Source organism: Agelaius tricolor, unplaced genomic scaffold (genome assembly GCF_023055355.1).
Source record: "Agelaius tricolor isolate 1412-34295 unplaced genomic scaffold, bAgeTri1.0.p SCAF_29, whole genome shotgun sequence".
NCBI classification, from domain to species: domain Eukaryota; kingdom Metazoa; phylum Chordata; class Aves; order Passeriformes; family Icteridae; genus Agelaius; species Agelaius tricolor.
The window spans coordinates 3019103-3043764 of record NW_027269289.1 but is presented as its reverse complement, the minus strand read 5'-3'; the positions used below and the strand labels follow the sequence as shown (position 1 = coordinate 3043764).

Here is a 24662-nt window from a genome sequence, read left to right as displayed (position 1 = left end):
TTGACCTTCCAACTAAGGCTGTGAAAATCCAAGGGTGGGGTTTGTTTTCTTCCCTTTATCCCACAAATGCTGCAGAACTCCTCAAGGAAGGGCAAAAAAAGGTATTTTTGCCCTCAAATGGCTTCTTTTGCTTTGAAGAAATGATTTCCATCACTGAGAGACCTGCAGTGAATAATTCTTGGAGTTTTCCACGGAAAGAGTGAGTTTATTCCATACTTTGATCCACTTTTTCAGACCTTTCAGCCTTGTAATATTTGATATTTGTAGGACAAATATTTTATTTCCTTCAAGTCTAACCTGCAATTTTTTGGTTCACAAGCCCCCACAGCCCTGGTCATTGATAGGTTAATTCTAAACCTTAAACTTTAATCCTAATTATATTAGAATACTGTTTCTCTTGCATCATTGCTCTATGATTTGTAAATTATCACATATCACTTGTATAATTACATATTACTTATATAATTATACTATTTACATAATTAAAACAGTACTTACAGTAGTTATATAATAACATTACTGCATATATTAAAATATTATATATTATTATGCCCAAATTGACAAAAAGTGAACTGGAGGAGCCACCCATCCCTTGCCCATCACTGCCCACATCCTGTACAGACACAGGAACTTCACATTTCAGGTTAATGTGTGACTTCACTCCTTGTTCAGCCTTAAGTCACATGGCTTTCTCCCCAAAAAGGTAAATTTGGGGGGTTTTTTAAAATATTTTGAAGGGGCAGAGATGCTGCAGAACAACATCCACGAAGGAGCTCCATCACCAGGCATTACAATCAATAGTTATTATTGCTAAAAAGGAGCTAATTGCTAATTCCCCCCTTCCCGTGTGTTAATTAATGCATTAGAAGAACAGCAGATTAATAATGCATAATAATAACAACGAATGCATCAAGCAGCCAACCCGGCAACGGATGCATTAATTAATGCATCGGCGAACTGATGCAAGAACCCACAATAATGCAATAATTGATGCATTCCAACAACGAAGGCATTAATTAAAAGGCATTAATGAATGCAATTATCTAGCCTCACCTGTAGACAGCCCTCTTGTCGGCCTCCAGCTGCGCCTGGGGGTCGCCACCCGCGGCTGGCACCGGTGCGTTGGCGGCCGCCGCCGGCGTGGTGAGGTGCACGGGCTGGGCTTTGGTGGGCTGCTGGGCTGTGGCTGTCATCTGGGGAGGGCAGGCAACAAAGGAGAGAGGGGAAAAGAAATGTGAAATAAAATACCATAAAAACAGGCTTGGTTGTGCTTTCCTGCTGGGTTTGACAGCGCTCTGCGCAGGATTTGGGGAGTTCGGGATGCAGTGCTCTGGGCTTTGGTGGGCCCTGGCTGTCATCTGGGGAGGGCAGGGGATAAAGCAGAGGGGGAAAAATAATGTGAAATAAAATAAAATAAAATAAAATAAAATAAAATAAAATCAGAGTTTGTTGAGCTTTCCTGCTGGGTTTCACAGCGCTCTGCACAGGATTTGGGAAGTTCGGGATGCAATGCTCTGGGCTTTGGTGGGCCATGGCTGTCATCTGGGGAGGGCAGGGGATAAAGGAGAGGGGGAAAAAGAATAAAATTGAAATAAAATAAAATAAAATAAAATAAAATAAAATAAAATAAAATAAAATAAAATAAAACCAGGATTTGTTGTGCTTTCCTGCTGGGTTTGACAGCGCTCTGAGCAGGATTTGGGAAGTTCGGGATGCAGTGCTCTGGGCTTTGGTGGGCCATGGCTGTCATCTGGGGAGGGCAGGGAATAAAGGAGAGGGGGAAAAGAATGTGAAATAAAATAAAATAAAATAAAATAAAATAAAATAAAATAAAATAAAATAAAACCAGGATTTGTTGTGCTTTCCTGCTGGGTTTCACGGTGCTCTGCACAGAATTTTGGGAGTTCGGGATGCAATGCTCTGGGCTTTGGTGGGCCCTGGCTGTCATCTGGGGAGGGCAGGGGATAAAGGAGAGGGGGAAAAGAATAAAATTGAAATAAAATAAAATAAAATAAAATAAAATAAAATAAAATAAAATAAAATAAAACCAGGATTTGTTGTGCTTTCCTGCTGGGTTTCACAGTGCTCTGCGCAGGATTTGGGCAGTTCGGGATGCAATGCTCTGGGCTTTGGTGGGCCATGGCTGTCATCTGGGGAGGGCAGGGGATAAAGGAGAGGGGGAAAAGAATGTGAAATAAAATAAAATAAAATAAAATAAAATAAAATAAAATAAAAACAAAAACAGAGTTTGTTGAGCTTTCCTGCTGGGTTTCACAGCGTTCTGCACGAGATTTGGGGAGTTCGGGATGCAGTGCTCTAGGCTTTGGTGGGCCATGGCTGTCATCTGGGGAGGGCAGGGGATAAAGGAGAGGGGGGAAAAGAATGTGAAATAAAATAAAATAAAATAAAATAAAATAAAATAAAATAAAAACAAAAACAGAGTTTGTTGAGCTTTCCTGCTGGGTTTCACAGCGTTCTGCACGAGATTTGGGGAGTTCGGGATGCAGTGCTCTAGGCTTTGGTGGGCCATGGCTGTCATCTGGGGAGGGCAGGGGATAAAGGAGAGGGGGGAAAAGAATAAAACTGAAATAAAATAAAATAAAATAAAATAAAATAAAATAAAATAAAACTGGGATTTGTTGTGCTTTCCTGCTGGGTTTCACGGTGCTCTGCACAGAATTTTGGGAGTTCGGGATGCAGTGCTCTGGGCTTTGGTGGGCTGTGGCTGTCATCTGGGGAGGGCAGGGGATAAAGAATGTGAAATAAAATAAAATAAAATAAAATAAAATAAAATAAAATAAAATAAAATAAAATAAAAACAGGGTTTGCCGTGCTTTCCTGATGGGCTTTGTGGCATTCTGCACGAAATTTGAGGAGTTCAGGATGCAGCGTTCCAGACTTTACTGGGCTGTGGCTGTCATCTGGGGAGGGCAGGGGATAAAGGAGAGGGGAAAAACAATGTGAAATAAAATAAAATAAAATGCAATCAGGGTTTGCTGTGCTTTCCTGAGGGGTTTCCCAGTGTTCTGCACAGGATTTTGAGAGTTTAGGATGCAGCGCTCTGGTGGGGCAGGTAAAACACACCCAGGCATTTTATCTTTGCCTGGAAAGAGAAGGTTTCGATTTTCACCACATTTTCCCCCACTTTTCCCACTTTTCACCAGGGGAAATACAGGAAAAAACTCCCACCATCTTTATTGTGTGGGGTAATTTAGGCAGGGACGTTTCACCCAAGTCCCAGATTAAATCAGCTGCAGCACCATGGTTTGCCAAGAGCCCTTTCAAAGCAGGTATTACTGTCTAGACAGAGTCATTTTCAATTTTATCCCAAAATGAGGGGAGCCTCTTCCAGCTCACCAAGCCCAGCATGAGTCACCTCAGAGCTGTGAGAAGACAGCCAAAAAAATTCCCATTTTTTTGGTGCCCATGCCCAAATCCCCCAACTTTAGCCCTGATGGTCCCATCACAGGAATGATGTGTAGTGCTGTGAAATAAATCACTCTGACCACAAACATTCTGCTTATTTGAAACCAGCAATGATTTTAGGTAAATATGAATCTTTAAGAGCATCAGCAGCACCCCAAATCCAGCCTAAAATCCCAGTGAATTTTCAGCCTAAAATCCCAGTGAAAAATTGTTGCAAAGTGGTTGGTTTGCCTGCCTCTCTGCTGAAATTTGTGCAAAAATTAGTATTTGCCTATTTTTACCTGTAAATGTTCAGTCTTCCCTCGAGGCACAGAGCAAAAGGAAGCCCTGGTTCTTGCTAAACATTATATATATAATTTATTATATCTAATTTTAATTTATATTTAATTTTAAATTTATCTAAAAATTATATATTATATCTTTTATATGTCATTTATTTATTATATAAAATTGCTAAACATTATATATATAATTAATTTATTTATCTAATACATTTATTTCTTCCTGTCTGTGTCTGGATATAAATAATATTTTTATTTATTTGTCTGATATATTTATATATTTATATTTCTGTATTTATACAGAAATGGACTTATATGTATTTTTTATTTTTCTAATATACCTTTAAATTTATTTGTGATTGTTAACATATAAAAATGTTCATATACATAAATTATTGTGTCATTAATTAGTGTAAATGTATATATTATGTATATTTATACAAAAACATGTAAAACTTCATAAACCCAAGCTGGACCAAAATCATGACACCTTTTGCTTTTAAAATGTTTGCCTTTAATATCTCCTGCCTGACCTTTTGCTGTCGCTTTTTTTCCATTTTTTTTTTCTTCTTTTCAATCTCCTTTATTGTTCATAACTCCAAACTTGGGCTCCAGCACCTGCAAATTCACTTGGCTCTATTTGATTTCCAACTCTCCCAACAGGTTCAATTTCTGTCCCCTCCCTGGTGCTCAAGAAATGAGTGAAATTTGGGCTCCACTTCCCCTCCTGATCCCAGCAGTTGGGATTTCTCCTTTCCCCCCCCATTTTCCATTTAAAACTAGAATGCAGCAGATTTTGGGATAATCCAGCCACATCACTGAATATCTCTTCATCTTTTTTCCCTTTTCCCCTTTTTTTCTCCCTATTATCTCCATGGAAAATTACACTTATGCAGGGAAAAAATGGCTTTTTCCCCCCAACCTATTCCCTTTTTTTTCCCCCCCATCATCACACTTATTTACCAGGATTCCAAAGCCCTTTTTGCATCCTGCCAAGTTGAATATTTCCAGCCAAGTCTGCAACTAATTGAGCTATTACCCAAAAAAAAAAAGCTTCCTTTGGGGCTGCTCTGAAGCCATTACCTCACCTTGGACTAAAGAAAAGAACAAAAAATAAGTCAAAAATAATTCCAAGTGTATGGAAAAAGAGGGGAGAGGATGCTGAGATGGGGGGGATTTGCAGCTGAATAGGGAGGAGGGGAAAAAATGGAGCCAAAAATGGAATTTAGGGGAGCAGGTGGGGAGGGAAAAGGCAGCAGGTTCCTGGTAGTGGGAAAATGGGAAATAGGAGGAAATATTTGGGTGTAAAAGTTGTAAATTTTGATAAAAAAAAAAAACACAGGTGGGTTTTGGTTTGTTTCTTTTTCCCATGGAAAACGGCCAAAAATAGTTGGACAGGGGGGAAAAAAGGTAAATGAAAAAGGAAAATAAAAAGCACAAAAAGTTAAGTTTGAAAAGCAGCAAAAACAGTGAAGGAAAAAATTATAATGGTGACAATAATTATGTAAACTGTTAAAAATTTGATAAAATATGTTTCAAATATGTTCAAAATGTGTTTACAAATATATTGGAAAAGTAAAGTTTTAAAATGTTACAAATATGTTCAAAGATGTGAAAATCAAAAAATGTTTTATAAATATGTTAAAAATATATTTAAAATGTGTAAAAATGTAAAAAATACATTTGTAAAACTCCAAAATGCTTTAAAGTGTAGAAAATACAAAAAAGAGATGTTAAAATGTTGAAAAAATTTAAATTATGTTCAAAATATCTTTAAAAATACATTTTAAATATAGTAAATATAAAATTTAAATTATACATTTATATTTTTATATATATTATATAATTATTATATTATATATATTTATTTAAAGATAAAATTTAAATAAATAAATTAAATAAATTTAAATATATATGTCCCTGTTATAATCACAAAAAACCCCACTTCTTATGGGGAGGAGGGGAGGAGGAAAGATACTTTTATCATTTTCTGTGTTGAAAAATATGAAAAATCAACTTCTCCATCCGATTTTTAAATTTTTGTCCCAATATATTTCTAGACTGAGTTATTTATTTCTTTATTGGTAATTTTTGTCCCTATTGTAACCACTTGGGAGGAAGTTGCTTTTTATCACTTTCTGTGCTGAAATTTAGGAAAAATTAACCCAATTTTTAACAACACTTTTTCTTCAATATATTTTTAGAATAAATAAATGAATAAATCCCCCTTCCTCCCTTTTTTGTCCCTCTTTTGATCACCTAAGGAACATTTTTTTATTTTTTGTTTTGGAAGGGCAAAGCTGCTTTTACCACTTTTGATGCTAAAAATACCTATTTTTTAAAAACCCTCTTTTTGCCATTGAAGTGGCTGAAGACTCTTCCTCAGCTTTTGGTCGTCATTCATTACAGAAAACTGATTTTAATGCAGATTTTAATTTTCAACAGGTAGAGAACTCAATGAGATCACGCTTGGTGTAAAAGATGCTCCATGTTCCACTCCTTTAACAGATTCCAGGGATTAATGAAGCATTTTTTCCTTCCAAAAGGCAGCTTTTCCATCATTTCTGCTCCATTTTTGCTGTTTCTGACAGTGAGGGTGACAGCTTGCACAGCCTCTGCTGTAAAACAGGAATGCAAAGCTCCCCAAATCCCTTTTTTTAGCACTTTTCTCCCCAAAGTGCTTCCCTCCATGAGGAGGAGCTCATTGTAGCTCTGATAATCAATAATTTCTCCATTTATCCACTCCTCCCCGTTTCTTCCCCACTTCTGGGGAGAAGAAATTTGTGCAATTTGCTTTTCCAATCCCTAGAAATCCCAAATTTTCAGGTGAAAAGTTCACAGCAGTCGCAGACGAGTGAAAAAAAAAATATCAATTCCTGGCTGCAGCTTTTCCTCCAAACCCACTAAACGCTTCAGCAACCTCCTTGATAAGGTAAAAAAAGAGAGGATTTGGTCAGCAAAGCTCCTGAGGGTCCCCAAAATTCAATGTATTCAAACAGGGGGCAGAGAAGGGACAGGGAGGGAGAAGGGAGAGGGGACGTCTCCAAAGGATGCCAGGGGAAAATGTCGCCTATTTGAAAAGTGCCTGAAATTGCCCATTAGGACTCAAACGGTGCCGTGGCTCCCCGCTGTGTAAGCGAGAAAGGGGAAAAAAAAAAGTTGGAAAAAAAAAACACAAAAAAAACCCCAGCCCTACTCAAGGCAGAGCAGCGAAGCGAGTAAATGATGACACAGAAGTTGGAGGAGCCATAAAACCCCACCGAGGTGTCGTTCGGGAGAAGTGACCTTTTCCCACCGAAGGAAATGAGGAGAAAGGAGACACGGGTGCCTTCAAGGGGGGGTGTAAAAGCCAATTTATTTATTTTAGCTTGCAGAGGACAGGCTCGGGGGGGTGAGGTTTTTGGTGGGTTTTTCATTTTCTTTTTTTCTTTCTTTTTTCTTTCTTTTTTTTTTGTTTTGTTTTGTTTTGTTTTGTTTTGGGGGTTTTTTTTGTGGGATTTTTTGGTTTTGTTTTTTTGTCTGGTTTTGTTTGGATTTTTTGTTCAGAGGGGAGATTTTTCTGCTCTTGCAGATGAGAAACGCAGCAAATGAGGAAAAGCTTGAAATCTTCCACATGAGCACAAAAAAAAAAAAGCTGCTTTGAACGTGGAGCTGGCTCAGTGCACAATACAGATCAGCCCTGTTCAGTCATTGTAGCTGGAAAAGCAGAAATGGGATATAAATTTATCCCTAAAAAAATCTCAGGGTTTTTTAGGGGTAAATTTAGGTTTCAAGGTGCAGGACCATCTCCAAAATCCATTGTTTAGGCTTCAGGGTGCAGGACCCTCCCCAAAATCCATCCCCAACTCCCAAGTCCAGCCCTCTGGGGTGCTCCAGAAGAGTTTCTCTTGGAAAAACTCTTTTTCTTATAATAACTTGACTCCATAACGATGCTTGAAAAAGTTATTTGACTGCTTAGAGCACCATTGGAGATGAAATCTTTTTTTCTCCCCTGCCACAGGTTATTAAAAAATGCCATGGAAATAAATCAAAGGCCATTCCTATGACTAAACCTGTCCTGGTTTAGCCAAGTGTTTCATCTTCCCAGCTAATTCACCTGCTGGTTGCAATCATGCCACCGTGTCAGCTTTCCAAGAAGACCCAAAGACACCAAAATCACAGAATTTAGAGAATCACAGAATCACTGGGTTGGAAGAGACCTTCAAGATCATGGAGCCCAACCCAGCCCCAACACCTCAACTCAACCCTGGCACCCAGTGCCACATCCAGGCTTTGTTAAACACACCCAGGGGTGAGGGCTCCACCACCTCCCTGGGCAGCCATTCCAGAACTTTATCACTCTTTCAGTAAAAAACCATTTTTCTAACATCCAACCTAAATTTCCCTTGGCACAGCACAAGACATAAGACAAAAAATGGGAAAACCCCATAGTTCTACCCAAAATCTTTCCATCTTGCACACTGACAGAAGAGGTTTTAATTCTACCAGTCTCTGAGATGAATTCTCTGGGATGAAATCTTTTGTAATGGGCATTCTTTGGGAAATCAAGGCAATGAATGCAGGAGCTGGGGGTCTGGAGGACACTCACCTGTGGGGTGTCTTGGTAGGGAGGAGGAGGCACTGTCTGGGTGGCCATCATGGTCAGAGCTGGTGCAGGGGAGACATGGTGCATCCTGCTTGGGACTCACATGGAGAACCTGCGGGCAGCAGAACACAGCTCTGGAGAACCAGGGATCTCCCCAGCCCTGAGAAACCCCACAGAAAGGGAAGGAAAAAGAAAAGGCAGAAAGGAGAGGTTAATAAAGCCTCTTATTTGGCCTTATCATAAAGCAGAGCACTAGGGCTCAGGAGCTCAGTCCCTGGGCAGGGACCAGGTGCCCGAAGCTAGCTCGCTCATGCCAAGGCCGCAGGGCTACCATCTAGCAAGCATGGTGATTATCAGCTCTATAGTGATTAGCAAGCTCTCAGGATTTCAGCTCTGCTTGCTAGGTAGTGGTGCCCTGGGCTGGAGGCTGCAGCAGACGGAGAGAGAGGAGAAGGAGAAGGCGCAGGCTGTTCCACGGAGATGGATTTATTTGGGGAGGTCCGTGAAGGGTCTCTGCTCTTCTTCTTTCTCCCCTAATGGGGTACAGTATGCTTCTTTTATAGGGTTGGAAAGGATCCAAGCTTGACCAATGGGTAAGGGGTTAACATGACATTGCCTTATAGGGTTACAGAGGTAGGTTAGGGGGTGGAGGACAGAAAAACAGGAATTTTCTTTTGCTGTTTCAGCATTCCTATTGTTCATATCCTCCATGGTGCTTTTCCTAAATCTATAGGGTTTACTACAACAGCTGACATTGCTCACACTGCCCTCTGCCCACAGTTCCTGGAAGGAACTCAAGGTGGTTTGATGAGCCTTATTGTGATTTGATGAGTTTTTGAGATTTGTGATTTTGGATAAGGAATGCATTGCAGGGGAAGAGAAGCAGGTCACTGGCAGGGGGATCTGCACTGGAGATGAAAGTGCCATCAGTGAAGCTCATGGTATCCTCTCCCCTGTGAACCCTGGCATGGCCAGGGCATTTTCCTTCCACCCCTCATGTCTAACCACACTGCCTCCATGGGGATTTCCATCCCCTTCCCAGCTATTCCTCTTTTCTGGAAGCAGAAAGACAAACCATAAATACAAAACTTGCCATTTTTTTAAATGATACACTAAACCCTCCCAAAATGATTTATCTCTTTGCCTTTGGTCACCACAGTCACATCCTCATGCTCAGTTCAGAAGGGACATTGAGAATCCAATGTGGAGATTCATCAACATATTTAATATATTTATTAATTCTTTTATTTAACATATTCCTATGTTGTGCACTCCAACCCAGCTGTCTCCTGTGCTGAGGTGACTGACCCATGATGACTGAATGCACAGAAATGTGGAAACTCTTGGTTTTTTTGAACCAGGGAGCAAACCTGGCTTTTGCACACCCCATAAACTGAGATGGTCCTTACACTGCCTCCAACCTCTCTGGAAGTTGCTGCTTTCTCTAAAATGCAGTTATCTGGGAGGAAAACAGACTAAACAGACTAATTTTTTTTGTATCTTCAGGTCCAAAGGAGTTGGAGAAAAAAGAGGGGTACCAGGAAGGGATAAATTTTTTGTGGAGCACTTGGCTGGGAAAAGCCCCCAACAAATAGGTTGTAGATGTGACCCAAAAGCAACTCTTGGCCCTGAAAATACCTCTTATCCCACTACTTCACTGCAGCTGTGTGGTTGCTTTAGAAAGAAAAGCCAATAATCTTGCCTGAATTCTTAAAAACTCTGCCCTGTTCTCTCTGTGGCTCAGAGCTCTGGTTTGGGCCAACTCACAAAGTTACCCAAAAAATCTTCCTGGGTCCTCCAAAGGACATTTCTTCTAGCAAAGAAGAAATTTCTTCTTTCAGAAGACATTTCTTCTTCTGAAGAAGAAGACATTTCAATGTCAAAGAAGACATTTCTTCTTTCTCCTTTCTGTAAGAGATGACATCTCCCCAAGGGATCTCCCCATTGTGATGCACTGGCTTCTTATCTGGGGAAAAGCCATGGCACCACCCACCCCACGAGGAAATGCAGAAATTTATGAAAGTCCTCAGATATTGTCAGGGAAAATAACCCAAAACCAGTGTCAGCATTGCTTTCACCAGGAAATGGTGACAGACAAGAAGGTGCAAGGAAGAGGAGAGGCACTGATGAGCTCAGCCAAGACTGAGGCACATTTGGGAATGTTTGTGAAAAATTTAATCCTCTCTGTGAGGCTGTTTTAGGGGAAGAGGTGCAATATTCTGATTTTCTTGCCAGGCACTAAGTTCACAAATGCACCACATCCAAATGGAAAGCCAAGTGCTGTGTGCAGGGGATGAGCATCAACAACCCTTCTTTATTTTGCATGAATAAATGAGGTTATTCTTTCTTATACTTTGCACAAATATGGATAACCCATGAATGGAATACTAAGAAATCACACCCGAAATCCTGTGTATTGTGAAGGTAGATCAGGGTTCTTGCCTGACACAGACCTCTAGCAGTGAGGATATTGCATTTATGGGATTAAAATGATGCTTTTCATCTTTTTCCTCCCAACAGCAAAATAGCAGGAGGCAAAATTATCTGCTCCTGAGTGAACTCACAGCTTAAAACCTTTGATGTCCAATGTCAAACTCAGCTCACAGCTGCAGGCACAAATATCCCTGTCCTTGGGGGGCAACACCCAGGGAAAAACCTCCCCACCAGAAAGAGTTTCAGCTGGGGAAAAGCAGAATTTAGCACTGTGACAGTCTGGACATCTGTGTGGGAAGCTAAAAGAAAAAAAGACATTGCTATTTTGGGAAAAATACCCTGCTTGGCATCTATTGTTCCTGCCAAGAGAGATCCTACAGCCAGCACGTGGTGATTTGCTGTGGGGTGTGAGCTTTTTGGGTGAGTCTATTCCCAGAAGGTGGCAGCCCAGAGCCCAATTTAATTGCTGAATAATATCTAAGCTGCTCAAATCAAGCTGTTCATTGAGGTTTATGGGTGATGATTTGTTTGGAGAATAGGATTGACAGCTAAAAAAAAAAAAGGGATAAAAGTGGGAGACAGCTGTTGCCAATAGCAGTATATTTATTTATATTGGGGGAAACAAATGCACTCAGGCACTGTAAATATCCAGGAAATGTCTGGTGGCCACAGGAAAAGCTGGGCAGGTGTTTCACATGGGACTCCCAGCCATGGAGCTCAGGATAACAGGGCAGAGCTGTCAGCCCCATGGATTGATCAGCAGCCAGCACAGGGAAGGGTTGAAAGCTGCCATTATGTGCATTAACCCTTTCTTATTTTTTTGTCATTTTATACATTAATCCCCTCTCTTTTCTTTCTTTCCCCCGCTTAAATTAATTTTTGACTTTGACTATGGACATCCAGAGAGCATCACCAAACCCCTGCCAACTCCTTCCAGCCCACCTCAGGGAAATGTTCAAATCACAGGTGAAGAGAGAATTCTGGGGATCTGGAGATCAGGGAGGGCAGGAATTGCAGCCAGCTCCTGGGGGATTTGCACAGAAGAAAGAAATGGTGAGCAATAAAAACCCATAAAGGCTCTTTCATTTCCGGAAGCAGCAGTACTTCACATTTTGGCAGTGACTTGAGATCAAAGTATCCTAAATTTCCTTATGAAATAAAATTATTTCAGCTATCACTGAAATGTTGCCATTACTTTGGAAATGTGTTTCCCAAAGAGCTTGTACCTATCTAAAAGACTCTCAGATTTATAGGCTGGGGGTTTTTACCAGCAATATATTACATCCTTTTTCAAGTAAAAATAATTAAAGACTAAGTTGAAAAGTTGGGGGGTTTTCTCCATGATGCCTTAAAAACACTTAAAATACCAAAGTATTGCCAGTCCCCCTCCAGGTGAATATGACCTCCTTGATTAATAAAACAGCAATAAACCCATATTAGAATGGTTAGGGCTGGTCAGAATTGGGGCTGAATGAAAAAAAAAATATTAAAAATCCCTTTTATGGACTCTACATCACTGTTTTCAAAGCAAAATGTTAATATTCAGTCTGTAAAGCACAACTCTTGTTTCTGACCCAATGGGAAAATGAGGATCACTTTTTCCAGCTTATTGAGAGGCTTCTGCCCCACAGCAACACAGCAACTGATAACGGAGGATTCAACAAGAAAAATCAGAAAATCAACTTCTCAGGCTTTTCTTCTCCACCTGAACCATCAAAGTAATTAGAAATACTTCAGGATTTTTTTTTACCAGCCATGGAAGGTATTTTTGTGCATGAAGGGAAGATTGCCTTTTCTGAAGGGGATTTTTTGAAGAGGGGGAGCTGTGAGATTCTCCACAACGCCGTGTCAGTCACGCTCTCTCCACAGCAGGCTGAGAGTTTTTTATGTCACCATCCTTCAGAGGGCTTGTGCAGGCTGAAGTTGATGATATATGCACTCAGCTGAGTGAAAATGAAGAAATACAGCAGGGGAGGGATGGAGAGGGTCCTCCAGAGGCCAATACATCTCACCCCGAGCCACCAGGACAGGCTCGCCCTCGAGGGGTGATGCCAACTCTTGATTGGCCGTAAAGTGAATTAAGAGTGACCCTCTCCTCTTCAATGTCTCATTTCTATCAACAAATTTCCACCCTTTTTTGCCTGTTTTTACCAAATTACCCCAAAAGATGAATAGCAGGTTTTCATGTCATTACAGGAAGTCCTTTATGCCACCCCGAGCTTGTTAAAAATAAACCAAGTGCTATTAAATGGTCAAAACCAGAAAAGAATCCAATTTTTCAAGACATTACCCATCCTTGGCCATTCCTCCACATTCAAGGTTGCTTCCAAACATGTTGCTCATGTAACACCTCATCTGGGGAGATCAGGAACGTTTGTGCCATCAAATAGCTTTCATTTTTTTTAAGAATATATCACAGCCAAATTTCCTCAATCCAGTTCCAGAAGGTTTTCTTGCACTAGCAGCACCTTTTGCTCTTGGCCAAGATGCTGGTTTTACTAAATGCTGACCTCCATACCCTCCCAGTATCCTGTTATTAGTTATTGCCTGGTAAAAAAAGGAGGAATTGAGTCTGTGTTTCTGCTGCAAGGATGGGTTAAAGCAGATAGGGACTTGGTATTGCTGTAGAACAAAGTCTAGACCAGACTTTTCTGGTTTTCTTCTTAAAAAAGCAGTTGGTCAACACATAAGTACTGGGATAAAAGGGTGAGGGAAACACCATGTTGGACAATGCCAAAAAAACCCTTGCCAAAGGAGCATTTATTTATTTAATATTTTCACCTAGGCATTTAAATGCTTTTTGTTTAATATTTACATGTATTTATTTAATTAATATGTCCCAATTCTCCTCCTAACTTCAGCTCCATAGAAAGGATGGAGCTGCTTCAGTGGATTTCTGATGAGAACAACAATTACTGCTAAATATTTCTCTCCTCTCCAAAGATACCCATCTCTGAAAGGCTCCAGGGATATCTCTGCAACATAAACATGAGAATAAAACCTGCAAGAGCCAGTCAGAGCTTTAGCAGACAAGGTTAATGTACCTTGAACAGCAGCATTAAACAACTTGGCTCATTTTTTTAAGTGGAGAGCTGAGATACCTACATACATTTTAAAGTGTTATTTTTATAGGGGAAGACCATTAAAGCACCTTCCAAAACAAACTGGCACAGGGAAACATCAAAGAAGCTTCTTCAAAGTAACCTGAGAATACTTGAATTTTGTGCAACCCAGCCCTCTGCCCAAGAAAAGTTCCCAAAAGAGTAAGTTGGGATTTTCTTTCAGCAAATCAAAAAGCTTTGAAGTGAAGTGTTGCTGAGGAACCCCAAAAATGTAGAAACTTCCTCTTGCTGGGCATGAAATGTCAAAAAAAAAAAAGAATTCTGGTTGCCTTGTAAAAAACAGGGAGCAGATGAATGTTTTTAACAGTTGAGAACAATCTCAGATTAATTGAGAACAATTAATGTCCAAAGTCTAAAGTCTTGCCCCATGCTTTCAAACCTTGGCTTGTGCTCTTCATTCTCACGTGGAGAGTGATGAGTCAGGAATCACAAGCAGCCACATTTCCATCCTGCAAACACCAAACCCCCAGTGGCAATGAGAAGGTCACAGAATCACAGAATGATCTGAGCTGGAGAGGACCCACAGGGATCCTCGACTCCAGCTCCTGGCCCTGCTCAGGACCATCCCCAAGAGTCACACCACACACCTGAGAGGATTGTCCAATGCTTTTGGAGCTCATGCCCAGTGCCCTGGGAGCCTGTTCTGTGCCCAGGCACCCTCTGGGTGAAGAACCTTTCCCTAACACCCAACCTGAACCTGCCCTGACACAACTTCAGGCTGTTCCTTTGCCAAAGGAACCTGCTCTGGGCACCACAGAGCAGCAATCAGGGCTTGCCCCTCCTCTCCCCCTCACAAGGAAATTGTAGATTATGATGAGTCTCCCCTCAATCTCCTCCAAGACCAAGTGCCCTCAGCTGCTCCTCCTTGAGCTTCCCCTCAAGCCCCTTCACTGTGGTGCAGTTCTCAGGGGGCTCAGGACAAGGGAAGAGATGAGAATCTTGACTCTATGTTTCAGAAGGCTGATTTATTACTTTATGATATATATTATATTATATTATATTATATTATATTATATTATATTATATTATATATTATATATTATCATTAATTAAACCATCATTCAAGTTTTTCCATTCCAAACTGACACCAACAGTCCTTCACCAGTGTCCTGGTTTCAACCAGGACAGAGTAAATTTTTACAATAGCTTGGAGGGGGGCTTGACCAGACCCTAATATTATTTGAACCATCATCATCATCATCATCATCATCATCATCATTATTATTTTGTTAGTTTGTTTGTTTGATAGCATTGCCAGAGGCAGGGGAAAGGGACTCTCTCTTCTGAGAAGAAGGGAATTCATTCTCCTGGAGCAAGCATGGAGGATAGATCAGTGTGGGAATGCAGGTCCTGACCAGAGGGAGCTCTCTGGGGGCATGGCTGTGGTCAGGTTAAGCTCTATTCTCTCTTTTTTGCATTTTTGTTATTTGCATTGCTGCTGTTACAAGTTCATTTTCTTCTCTCATTGCTGTTTCCAGTAAATTGTTCTCATCCCAGCCCATGATCTTTGCCTTTTGTGCCTCCAATCTTTTCTCTACGGGCAGGAGAAGGGAAGCAAGTGAGCTGCATGGAGTTTTGGAGATCTGGGGAGGGGGCACTAACTTGGGGAATACTGTTATTAAATAACAACAACCAATTCCTCTGCCACTGCAAATATCACAAAGTGCAAACCAGACCAATGCCAGGGCAAGACCCACCTGCAACCTCAGCACTGCCAACAATTCTGGCACAGATCCCACCACAAACCAAAGACTGTTTGAAAATGTTGCTGCAGTCCATGAACACCCCATAATCAATAGTGCAATTTCCCATATTTTTAGATTTCAATTTAGTTCCTTTCTGGGGTGTTTGTTTTGCAACTCAAATCTCACAGGTTTTATGCAAATCTCCCAAAACCTCCATGAGCAAACATGGACATATACCTGATTTTTGGTGGATTTGCTAAAAACAACAGAGTGAACCCAGCTGCAGAAACACAGGTGAGGTCTGGGGGTGCAAAGACTTCCCTGACTGGGAGAGTCAGGAAAGCAGCAATACCACAGTACACCAAATAAAATCCTCCCTTAAATCTGCCTCATTCCTTGCTGGATCCTGCTATTACACTTGGAAATATTCCCCTTGAGAGTGGGAAAAACTCCCTCTGGAGCCCTTAAGGCAGATAAACCAGAATTCTTGACTCACTGAGTTTTTATTTCACATCCCTCTCTTGCAGCTCTCTGGCTCTTCCCAGTCTTGCCTTCCCCCTGAATTTCCTATGTAAAATATATAATTCCCTATGAAAAATGACTCTGCTGACCAGAAAACAAAAATAAGGTTTCCCTTGAGGCATGTCAGGCTTTCTGGCACCTACAGGGAGCTGTCCCTATCCAAACCCCGAGCCAAGGCACTGAAGACTGAGATGGGAACACCTTGATTCATCACCACAATTGAAACATTTTTCATTTGCCCATTTGAAAGCAATTTTTGGGCCATATTTCCAGCCTCAATGATGAAAGAGAAGTTTGAAATATGACATGGTGATTTATAGGGAGTTACAATGGGTTTCAAACTCATTTAGTAATGCTTAATAAGACTGTCTTCTCCATTTACTCCAAATGGGAGTAAATCTCAGCCTGGTCTGAACTCAACAGGATGAGGAAATTGGGATCAAAAAAGGACAGGAAAGTGTTCATGGTGTGAGACAGACAGGCTGAATTTTTTTTCACAGCTTTTTTTGCACAATGACAAAAGGTATGGCCTGGCCTCAGAGGTGCATCCTGTGGTCATTGGGGCTTCAGGAGGAGGAAAGCTGAAATTGCTGTTTGGTGCCTGGAAACTGAGGCTCTAACACACAGTGGGGAAAGCCAAAGGAAACCAAGTTGTTTCTCAGAAGCCTTCAGGTAATTTCTGTCATTAACCACTTAGAGTGATGCCAGCCCAGTGTTCCAGAAGGTCATTAAATGGACACCCACCACCATCACATCCTCCTGTGCCCTTCAAGGAAGGTGTCTGGACCCTGTGGGCACAATTTGCTGAGCAGCTCTGGTTTGGTCTCCTTGCTGGAGAAGCTTCCAGCACTTTGTGTCCTCCACAGCCACAGCTCCTCCAAAGAGAGCAACCCAAAGCACACAAAACATGTGGCAGGGCACAGAGTACTTTTGATGCCTTGAGATTTTAGCTTTTATATTTTCCAAATCCTGTGCTGCATTAGTGCATAACTCTAACTCCATATGAAGTGTCAGCTCCTGTCTCCACATCTTGGTCAGACACAACAATTCCTCTGGGCCTGGAACCCAAGGGCACCCAACAGCCTCAGGCCCAGAAAAGTATAAATAAAAGTGAATTTGGGAGGAGCAAAGTGGGGGAATGGGACTTCATTGCCTGAAGCTGTAAGTGGAGAATTAACCCCTGATATGTAAATGGATGTTCCAGATTGCAAGGCAAGATGTTTTCCTTTACCATCTGTATGGTAGATTATCTTTTGTCAAGTGGGCAGTTTGCCTTATCTCTCTCTGAGTGATCACAACCACTCCTCCCTCCGGGGACACATCTGCTGATAACAGCTATGGAATGTCCCTGCATGGCTGATAAGAACTGCAGCATCCCACTGGGAGATGTGAGCCCAGAGGGAGGAGCCAAGCATTCCTACCTGGATATAATCTGGAGATTCTGGGACACCAGCCAAGCATTCCTGCCTGGATATAATCTGGAGATTCTGGAACACCAGCCAAGCATTCCTGCCTGGATATAATCTGGAGATTCTGGAACACCAGCCAAGCATTCCTGCCTGGATATAATCTGGAGATTCTGGAACACCAGCCAAGCATTCCTACCTGGATATAATCTGGAGATTCTGGAACACCAGCTCAGCTTCTGCACTGGATTGCCCAGAGGAACAGCAGCTGCCTCTTGCCCTGGATCTTCAGAGGCAGAGACTGCACCTTTCTCCAGGATCCCTGCTCCAGCAGAACCAGCCCTGACACTGCAGGAGGCTGAGCCACAATTCCAATGGTTCTGCTGCCAGCACCCTGACCCACAGGGTGTCAGCCTGGGTTCTGACTCTGGCACTGTTGGTTTAGTTCACTGCATTGTTTATTTTATCTTTTAATTTTCTTCCCTATTAAAGAACTGTTATTTCCTGCTCCCATATTTTTGCCTGAGAGCCCCTTAATTTAAATTTTATAGCAATTCAGAGGGGTAGGGAGGGTTTACATTCTCCATTTCAGGGGAGGCTCCTGCTTTCCTTAGTAGACTCCTGGCTTTCCAAACCCACACAATGGACCAAACTTAAATCTGCCTGAAAAACTCATGACCCCTGCCCATGCTGGGTGCAGCCCCTGGGAGGCTCTGACTGCCCAAGGTGTGGCTGGTAAAGGCCTTTCATAAATCCCCACTTTATTCTCTGAACTCTGTCTGGCCTCTGTTCCAGGAGCCACTCCAAGGCATCACTTTCACTCACTCTGAAATACAGACTGGAAGGAGGACACCAAGCAGGGAGGATCCCCCCCAAAAATTGGTCATTGTGGTGACCCCAATCTCCCCCACACTCACCAGAAAAGTAATTTCAACATGAACCCAACCTGTACCTTTATCAAAAAGGGGTAAAATCAAGCTGAGGAGATTTTCACCACCTCCTGCATCGTGTGTTTTTTGTTTTGGCTGAAGCAGGGTCACCACAAGAATCAAAGGGCAGCCTGGGGGAAACAATCCTGCCCCTGCTGGCTGCTTCTTACTGAGAGGGAAGGGGACTTCTTACTTTACTTCTTACTTTATTTCTTACTTTACTTCTTACTTTATTTCTTACTTTACTTCCTTTACTTCTTACTTTACTTTCAGAGGAGGCAAGACTCAAAAGAAAAGACTAAAAGAAAAGATGCTCTGCTGGGCCAAGGACCAAATGAAGGGTTTGGGTTTTTCCCTGAGAAGCCCCCACCTAAAAATAACTAGTTTAAAGTGAAACCAGGCACTTTTGCAGAATATTTACACAAATTGAAGGGGCCACCCCCATTTTCAGTGACCAAAGATTTCTCTTTGCTCCTACAGGAGGGAAGTTGTAGCCAGCAGGGTTTTATTTTCTGTGTCACCTGCTGGTGCCCTGGTTTTGGCATGGATCAAGCACATTTGTCACTCTGTCAAGCCCTAATTTTAGTGATCAGGGTTGACTAAAGGACTGTGAAACCCTTGGTTTCATGTACATCTTATTTTAAGCTCTGCATTTCATTTATTTTTAGTTGGTGGCCATTTCTTTGCACCCTACTGCCGGCTGTGCCAAAATTTTGCAGTGATAACAACCTATATTTCAGAGTATTTTCACAAAAATATATCTGTGTTTTCCTCCAAGCTGCTTATGCCTTGTAGGGCTCTTAACAATATGTTATCTACACTTGAGCTTTAAAACAAGACTCCCTGCACAGACTGATTTCTTTTTAAAAAAAATAAGTGTTTCTGCTCTGAAATGCTCACTGCATTTAGGGAAGGGTTGATGCAATTTAAATTATATCAACAGAAAACAGCAGAAATTCCTCTAAATAAAGCCACACCAAGGTCATGACTCACCACATCCTGCTCAATTAATATACATAATTGCACAATTAATACATATAATTGCTTAAATAATATAAAGCAAAGCAGCCTTACTGTTAGGGGGTGCTCAGGGAGCCACTGCCCTGGAAGTGTCCTCCCACTGCCCTGAAAACTGGGTAGGGATCACAACCTGGGAAAGCAAAAATGAAATATTTTATATATAATATATATATTATATATATTTTAATATTCAGATAATATTTTAATATTCAGAGAAATTATAAAATAAGAAAGTGAAATATTAAGCAAAGGATGAAGGTCTGCAATAGGAAAGTGCAGTGGTAGTGGAGCCATGGATGGCAAGTCTCTCTTAATGTTTTTTTTTTCTGGAGGATGATGGGGAAAATAGGATAAATCAAGGAAAACATAGGTGGGAATATCCCCTGGAGATGAAAGCAAGACTGATGTCTGAGCTAGGTCAGGAGTTTTCCCCATCAGGTTTGAACATCTCCAAAAAAGGACAAAAAGAAATCAGATTTTTTGAGGTCGAACCGAGATGTGTCCAGCAAACGAAGGCGAGCTCCTCCTTGGTCTGTGCACAGGGGATGGAGGCCAAGGTGGTCCTGTCCCCTCCTCTTCCACTCCTGCTGGGTGCTGAAAGCTCCTCAAGCTCCTCACGGGATCACTCTGAGGGTTACTGCTGCAATCCAGGTCTGAAAAGGAGAAAAAAGGAAATAAGGAATGAAACAGCACTGATGGCTGGCTCTGCTCCCATTTCATGCTGGTAGTTGGCATTTCCCTGGTTAATTATAATATTATAATTTATATTTCCCTGGTTAATTGTAATAAAATTATAATATTTATTGATTATGAATTAGAATGTAATTATTTATTATAAAATATAATATATAACATTTATACTATGAATATAATATAATATAATATAATATAATATAATATAATATAATATAATATAATATAATATTTGGCATTTCCCTGGTTAATTGTAATATTTTTATAATATTCAAAACACTTTCTATAATAAAGGTGTTTTTATACTTGGGCTCACACAGAGTGAACTGATGAACAGCCACTACCTCCAAAATGGGGGAGCTCCCAGACACTATTGAATAAGGAAAAGTCCATCCATATCCTAGAGGTGATTTTGCAGCTGCCAAGAATCTGCCCTTTATGGGACTGGGATTTCTGGGCCCATCTCAGCAGTTCCAGTGGAAAAACAAAGATGGGCTGAGCAAGGACCAGCACAGCCACCTACACTGGGGTGTTTTGTGTTTGACTGCAAATAAAAAAAAATGGAATACAAGAGATAAAATTCACCAGATCTCTCCATATATAACACCTCTAGTGAGCCCTTCAGAGCTTCAATATCCCTCTGATGAATGTCCCTCAATGTACATCACCCCAGATATTACCTCTGTGTCTATAAACATCACCTGAGATCTCCAATCTGTGTCTGATGCATCTACCCTGATACACATCTCCTGGTAAAGAGCTCCAGTATAAATCCCTTCTATTATAGATCTATAGTCCAATAAATGTCCCTTGATGCACACAACCTCTGCCAAGCTGCTCTCAGCCCAGCCCTGATGCATCACCTTGGTACCAACCCACCCTGGAGAGCTCCTCACCCATGCACAGCTGGCATGGACACCTTTGACAAACACACCTGGAGCTCCCCAAATCTCTGTTACACACCCAGCACATCCAGCATGGCACACAGCACCTTCAGGGAGCTCCTCAGAGCTCTGATAAATGTGTCACCTCCAGAGAGCCCCTCAGATTTCAATATGCATCCCAAACACCCTCCCTGGTGCACAAAACCCATTCAAGGGCTCCTCAGATTGCTGATAAATGTCTAACACAGGCAGATGTATGCACACCTCCACGTTCTGAACTGATGATTTTATGTACATCTGATATATGGCACCACACCACCTCCAAAGAGCTCCTCAGATGCCCAAAATACACCTGGGACACCTGCACAGAACCTCTAAGGAGCTCCTCAGATGCCCAAAATACACCTGAGATACCTGCAGAGAACCTCCAAAGAGCTCCTCAGATGCCCAGTACACACCTGAGATACCTCCCAACCTGCAGAGAACCTCTGGAGAGCTCCTCAGATACAATATACACCTGAGATACCTGCACAGAACCTCCAAAGAGCTCCTCAGCTGCCCAAAATACACCTGAGATGACTTCCAACATGCACAGAACCTCTGGAGAGCTCCTCAGATGCTCAGTACACACCTGAGATACCTCCCAACCTGCACAGAATCTCCAAAGAGCTCCTCAGCTGCCCAAAATACACCTGAGATACCTGCACACAACCTCCAAAGAGCTCCTCAGATGCCCAGTACACACCTGAGATACCTCCCAACCTGCAGAGAACCTCTGGAGAGCTCCTCAGATACAATATACACCTGAGATACCTGCACAGAACCTCCAAAGAGCTCCTCAGCTGCCCAAAATACACCTGAGATACCTGCACAGAACCTCCAAAGAGCTCCTCAGCTGCCCAAAATACACCTGAGATACCTGCACACAACCTCCAAAGAGCTCCTCAGATGCCCAGTACACACCTGAGATACCTCAAAACCTGCACAGAACCTCTGGAGAGCTCCTCAGGTGCCCACCACACACCCCAGGGATGCATCTCTGCTACACATCACCAGCAGAGAGCCGTGTCTGGTGTGGTGAGGCCAGACAGGAGATCCATGGGAACTGCTTCCCCTGGTTTTAACTCCATCCCAAACCCCTGGCAAGAACAGCAGGTGCAGTTTTGTGCCTTCAGGGTGGGTGTCCATCATCTCCCCCAGGAACATGGTCCAAAGGAGTTACATGGGGAAGCCTGCATTCCTGGAAACCTGGTCTAAGGTCATTGCCCAAGGAGAGATCTGGAAACAACTGGAACATTTCAGGGCAAAACACAGCAGAAACCTCCAAATGTGGAAAATTTGATGGAAGAGACAAAAGGTCAAGGTGCCTCTTGACTTCTCAGGCCAGTGTAGGTCCAGCCAAGAGATGTAGAGACCTGATCTGCTCAGAAGGGCCTGAGTCCAAAACTTCCATCACAACAGCAGGTGAAATATTAAGGTTATTTAAGGTAAAGAATTAATGTTCATGCCTTGGAGGAGCATGAATGGGCTGATGCCAAATACAAATCATGAATTTGGACTTGATTTTCATTGGATTTGTCCTGATATCTCAATGGAAAAGCTCATGTTTTGCACCAGTCCTTCACTCTATAAAGACTTTTTTCTATCCCACAGGAAAGACTTTTGCCATCTGGGCTTGCTGTGTGAACAAAACACAAGGGCTGGAGGAAAAGGAGCAGAAATAAGGCTCTGTCAGTGTTAAGAGAGCTCTGATTTTCATCCTTGGAGGTGGCCAGGCCTGAGGCCTTGGGTGCTGCATGCATTTAGGACAAAACCATTGCGCCGCCGTTTTTGTCCCCATCACGGGGAACACAAAGAGCCAACCCCAGCAGGGACATCTCCCCGAACACCCTTGCAGAGAGAGAGAGAGAGAGAAGTCTTTTTGAGCACTTTTAACAACTTCAAAAGGCATCCTTTGAAGTTTAGCAAAGGCCTTTGAAGTCCTCCCGGTGCGAAGGGGAATGGAGGAGATGCCTCCTCCAAGATGCTCCACCACAGGCAATGCAAGGCAGCAAGATCCTGGTGTCCCATGGCTGCTCATGCTTGTACTCAGCAGCTGCCCCGGGGTCATAACTGAGACACCATTTCTGACAAGTCATCAATGCCCACAAATGCCCTAAATCCTGATTTCCTGGCCTGAACAGCATCCAAAGCAGATTTGGGAGCCCAGTAACCTGGGACAGCGGCCTCTACCCCGGCTGCAAAAAGCCAAGGGCATCCCTGTTAACAAGTTTTAATGAAGTGTAAGGGGATGCTAATAAAGCTGACATTTAGCAAAAGAAAAATCAGGATTTTTTTGTAAAAAGCATAGGATTTTAAAGCAAGAAGGCTTTTCCCAGCATGTCACTTTGTTTCTCCAATGTGAGCAGGCCGTGGTACTTCCAGCCTCATCATGTCAATGCTGTTTAATTGTGACTATCATGTTTTAATAAATTTAATGCCAGCTCCTCTGACTTAGAAGGAAACCACAAATGGTGAAATCCCCAGTAATGCTGGGTTTTGTTGAATTATTTTTATACCCCACACTATGCCCAGCAGCAAGCTCTACTGGCCCCAAGCTCCACACCCCTGGGGACAGCCAGAGACCTGTAGGTGTGAAAATCAGTACAAATGCAGAAATCAAAGCTCAAGTTTCAGTTAACCCTTTAAGGAGCTTCAAGGGATGATCATGACTCTCCAAATACCTTGGCAACACCTGCTGCCACCTGCCAGCAGGACTTCTGTGATAAAAACAAAAACCTTTGGTGTGTTGGGCTTTTCCCCACACAGTGCAATTTCTCTCCAGCCTCTGGAAAAGGGCTGGGACCAGGTTTTGGGGATGCTGGGGCAAAGAAGAATATAATAATTTTCATTTCAGAAGTTAAATTGCTGATGCACAAACCCCACCCTTTCTCAGAGAAAGATTTGAGACATGCCCAAATATTTTTGTATTTCTGCAAAAGCAAAGCTGCTCTGAGGCTAAACACAGTTGGGAGAGACGTGTGTGTTGGCAGAGCCCTGTGTAGGGGGCTCACATTTACCCAAACGGGGCACGTAGGGAAATATTGGACATCCCCTCCCCAGCCATGTGCATGTGAACACATCTGGATCCAGGGAACAAAAGCAGCCTCTCTCCACTGTGCTGATAAATAATGGAAAGGCAAAGTGCCCTGCAGAAGCAGCACCATACTGTTCAGCCTCGGGCCAGACGCAGGAAAATTCGGTGCCCATGAGGTCTGGAACAGTGGGATTAATAACACATCAATTTTAATGCAGGGTGGCTTATGAGGTTTTTTCCCTTTTCCTTTTTTTTTTTTTTTTTTCCTGCTTCACAAACAGCAAAGTGAATGTTTGAGCATCTCAGTGGGGGGTTAATGAGGACTCTGATTAGTTATTCAGATTTGCCTGTGCTGCCTACATCCATCCTCGGATGGGGGAGTAGCAGGAAAGGGTTTGCAGAAAAAGCTCTTAAAGATGACCTGCTTGGCTTTCACAGCTCAGGGTGATGAAGATGAAGGTTTTGGGGGGCTCATGTTACAGGGGTCCCCAGCCCCAAAATCCTAGTGCCAACTTTGAGATGGAAAAGTTTATCTTCCCATCATTTGTAGGGGATGCTGCTGCATGTTCAGCCATGCCAATTCCTGTAAAGTTTCTGAGG

General features: G+C 42.3%; 1 protein-coding gene across 4 annotated transcripts in view; it reads right to left on the bottom strand.

Moving 5' to 3' along the window:
* PKNOX2 (PBX/knotted 1 homeobox 2) overlaps nt 1–24662 on the bottom strand; it is a 109730-nt gene that overhangs the window by 22473 nt on the left and 62595 nt on the right. For all 4 annotated transcript variants that reach the window (XM_071449628.1, XM_071449626.1, XM_071449629.1 and 1 more), the window contains 4 exons: nt 19902–20062; nt 19464–19539; nt 8296–8404; nt 1054–1193 (listed from right to left, as the gene is read on the bottom strand). In XM_071449628.1, coding sequence (XP_071305729.1) covers nt 1054–1193; nt 8296–8379 — 224 coding nt within the window. In that variant the 5' untranslated portion in view covers nt 8380–8404; nt 19464–19539; nt 19902–20062. The remainder of the gene's footprint in view (nt 1–1053; nt 1194–8295; nt 8405–19463; nt 19540–19901; nt 20063–24662) is intronic.